Source organism: Aplysia californica, unplaced genomic scaffold, assembly GCF_000002075.1.
Source record: "Aplysia californica isolate F4 #8 unplaced genomic scaffold, AplCal3.0 scaffold01397, whole genome shotgun sequence".
NCBI classification, from domain to species: Eukaryota; Metazoa; Mollusca; class Gastropoda; order Aplysiida; family Aplysiidae; genus Aplysia; species Aplysia californica.
In genome coordinates this window covers 21811-24478 of record NW_004798667.1, presented here as the reverse complement: position 1 = coordinate 24478, position 2668 = coordinate 21811, and the positions used below count along the sequence as shown (strand labels likewise).

The following is a 2668-nucleotide window of genomic DNA, read 5'->3' as shown; positions in this document are numbered from 1 at the left end:
TACGTGTGAAGAGAGGTGGATATATGGATTGGTGGATGGTGGGTGGATGTGAGGGTGGGAGGGGATGTATGGATATGAAGGAAGGGTGAACATGTGGATGTGTGACATGAGGTGGATATGTGGGTCAGTGGGTGGTATATGGATGTATGGGCGGAGGAGAGAGATGGACGCATACATTGGTGGATGGTATCTTGATACAAGTGCGTGTATGTGTTTGGGGGAGGGGGGCAAATGTTTTTTGCGTGGTAGATTGAAGATGAAGATAAAGATGAGGGTGAACGTGAAGATGACATAGGGAAGGAAAGACAGATAGATGGCTTAGTGAACGGTATATGGACGTGTCGATTGCTAGAAGGTCGTTTCGAAATGGGATGGGGTGGGGGTGAAAGATAGATCGACTGATGGATTGTTGGATGGTATGTGGATGTATAGTTAGCGGGATGGTGGGGATCGCCAAACAGACGGACAGATAGACAAACAGACAGAAAGGCACACAAAATTACAGATACACAGACACACAGACACACACATAGACAGACATATATACAGAGGTATAAAAAGGAGGAGAGGGGGGTGGAGTGACTGCTGTCAGTATCTGAGCTTACCGGCAAGAACTCTTTGATGTCGTTGTTGGTGACTTTTATAGAGCGTAAATTATGCAGCTGGCTGAGGTCACCGGGGAGGTCAGTGAGGTTGTTCCGGCTCACGTCCAAGTACTCCAGGGCGCGCATCTTACACATCTGTAGACCAACCAAAGCAGCTAAATATAGAAAAAGAGCTGATGGCAGTGACGTCACGCGTGTCAGACACTGGGGAATTCTTTCTTGCCTCCAACGGCATGGCCGAGGCACCCCATTTACACAAACAGCAATTTTAGCCTTAACTCCGCTCTCTACGCCCTCCACCCACATTTCAGTGCCAAGCTTATAGATGTCTTCCAAAGACCGTCTAGATGTCTCCACATGAGTCCCGAAAAGTACCCACTCTTCTGTTGTTCTTGCTATCAACGTTCAGCGTCTCAGCGCACATGCAGCCCTCGTTCGTTTACGTGGATGACTTCACAGCCACGATCTCTTGTACTACAACCTCTTTGAGTCGAATATAACCTCATAATAGAAACAGGTAGGTCGTTTACAAGGCTAGAGATTTGAAAGGGGGGGTTTACGGGACAGAAAAAAAGAACACAGAAAGAAATAAGACAGAGAGAACGTACCAGAGTTGCGTTGATCAGATCAAGTTAGGGACAGAAACTGAATTAATTTTCCCTTGTCCGAGATGACAAGGTGCTCGATTGTAACTTCCCTGGGATCAGGGTGTATGAAAAAAACAAAAAAACAAGTGAAAACCCCCGACTGTGTCGGAGATCAAACCCCAGACCTCCAGGCTGACAGTCAAACAACATACCTAGTACCTGACTCATCTGTAGCACTCAATAAAGCAAACTGCAAGTACTTAAAGCGGGAATCGAACTCATGCCTTTGGTGTATTGCGTCGAAGAGCCTAACTGCTGCAACATATTATATAATTATGCTTATGATCCGTAGGCCTGTCCTTCAAAGAACAGAATAACACGCACCTTTTGGCAAGCGGAACGATAGATCAAATATTAATTAACACAAAAATGTATTCCACGCAATCCCTGTTACCTCCCTTATACAGAAAGGTTTTTGAATTGTTAGAGAAAAAAAAACAACAAACAACCAAAACAAACAAATGCTTTTTAATCAGCCGAAAAAAGAAAAAACCCAAAATAAAACAGAAAACAAAAAACAAACAAACGGGAAAACCCGAACTGAGAGCGATTTTTTTTTGGTTTCGGCTCTTTTAACAAGGGAAGTCATCCAATTTGGAATTTAAAATGATGCTGAGAATCAATGGGAATAATCTTCGTTCTCTCCCTTATACATACAAGTTATGAACAGTGAAGAAAACGCCCAATTAATGTAAAATGAAAGAAAATCATTCCTGATCCAGCAGTCTAGAAGACTTTACGAAGAGTCGAAATCGTCATAAAAATCCCAAACCTGCTTTGTCAGGATGTAGGCTAAGTGTTTTAGTGCTGTAAATGGCAGCTGGCAATATATTGTTTCCAGGAGGTTAAGAATTTTTCAGAAAGCTGTCAGCTGATTTGGGTAATAATATAGATTGTGAAGCGCATAATTACAGAGCTTGATGTTGAGCGGGAACTTTCTCTCCACAAATCTTATTTACTAGCTGGACCCCCTTTCGATGAAAGGAATGATCGGTGCATTAACATCAACTGAAAGTCATTGGCCTACTATATTTACACTCTACTGGAATGGAGCAATAAATCTTGAGAGATGCAAAAAATTAGACGATCTAGATTTTGAGATGTATAGATTGATTCTCTATTCCGCTTTCGTCGTTGTACACTCTAGAATTTCAGTGCGCACGGCCAGTAAACGGAAACCTCACGTGTTTACAATGGCGTCGTAGAATACGGACTTTCCCAAGATTATATCAAAACGAAACTAATGAAAAACTGAAAATTAAACTACAGTGACTTCAGGCTCCTCAATACCCTTTAAATGATTTTGAACCACCATTAATTTTATCAAATTCAAAAGTTAAGTAGTTCGGGAGTTTTAGGCGGCCAAAGTGATGGACTTTCACTAATAATATGTATAGATGACTCTGACTAGGATTA

At 42.1% G+C, this 2668-nt stretch overlaps 1 protein-coding gene across 1 annotated transcript in view; it reads right to left on the bottom strand.

Annotated features, from left to right (window-relative positions):
- Nucleotides 1-2668, bottom strand: part of LOC101845747 (leucine-rich repeat protein soc-2) — a gene marked incomplete at its 5' end in the record, with an annotated part of 45855 nt that overhangs the window by 33523 nt on the left and 9664 nt on the right. The window contains 1 exon segment of the mRNA XM_013090658.2: nt 606-740. Within this exon segment, the coding sequence (XP_012946112.1) occupies nt 606-740 (135 nt within the window).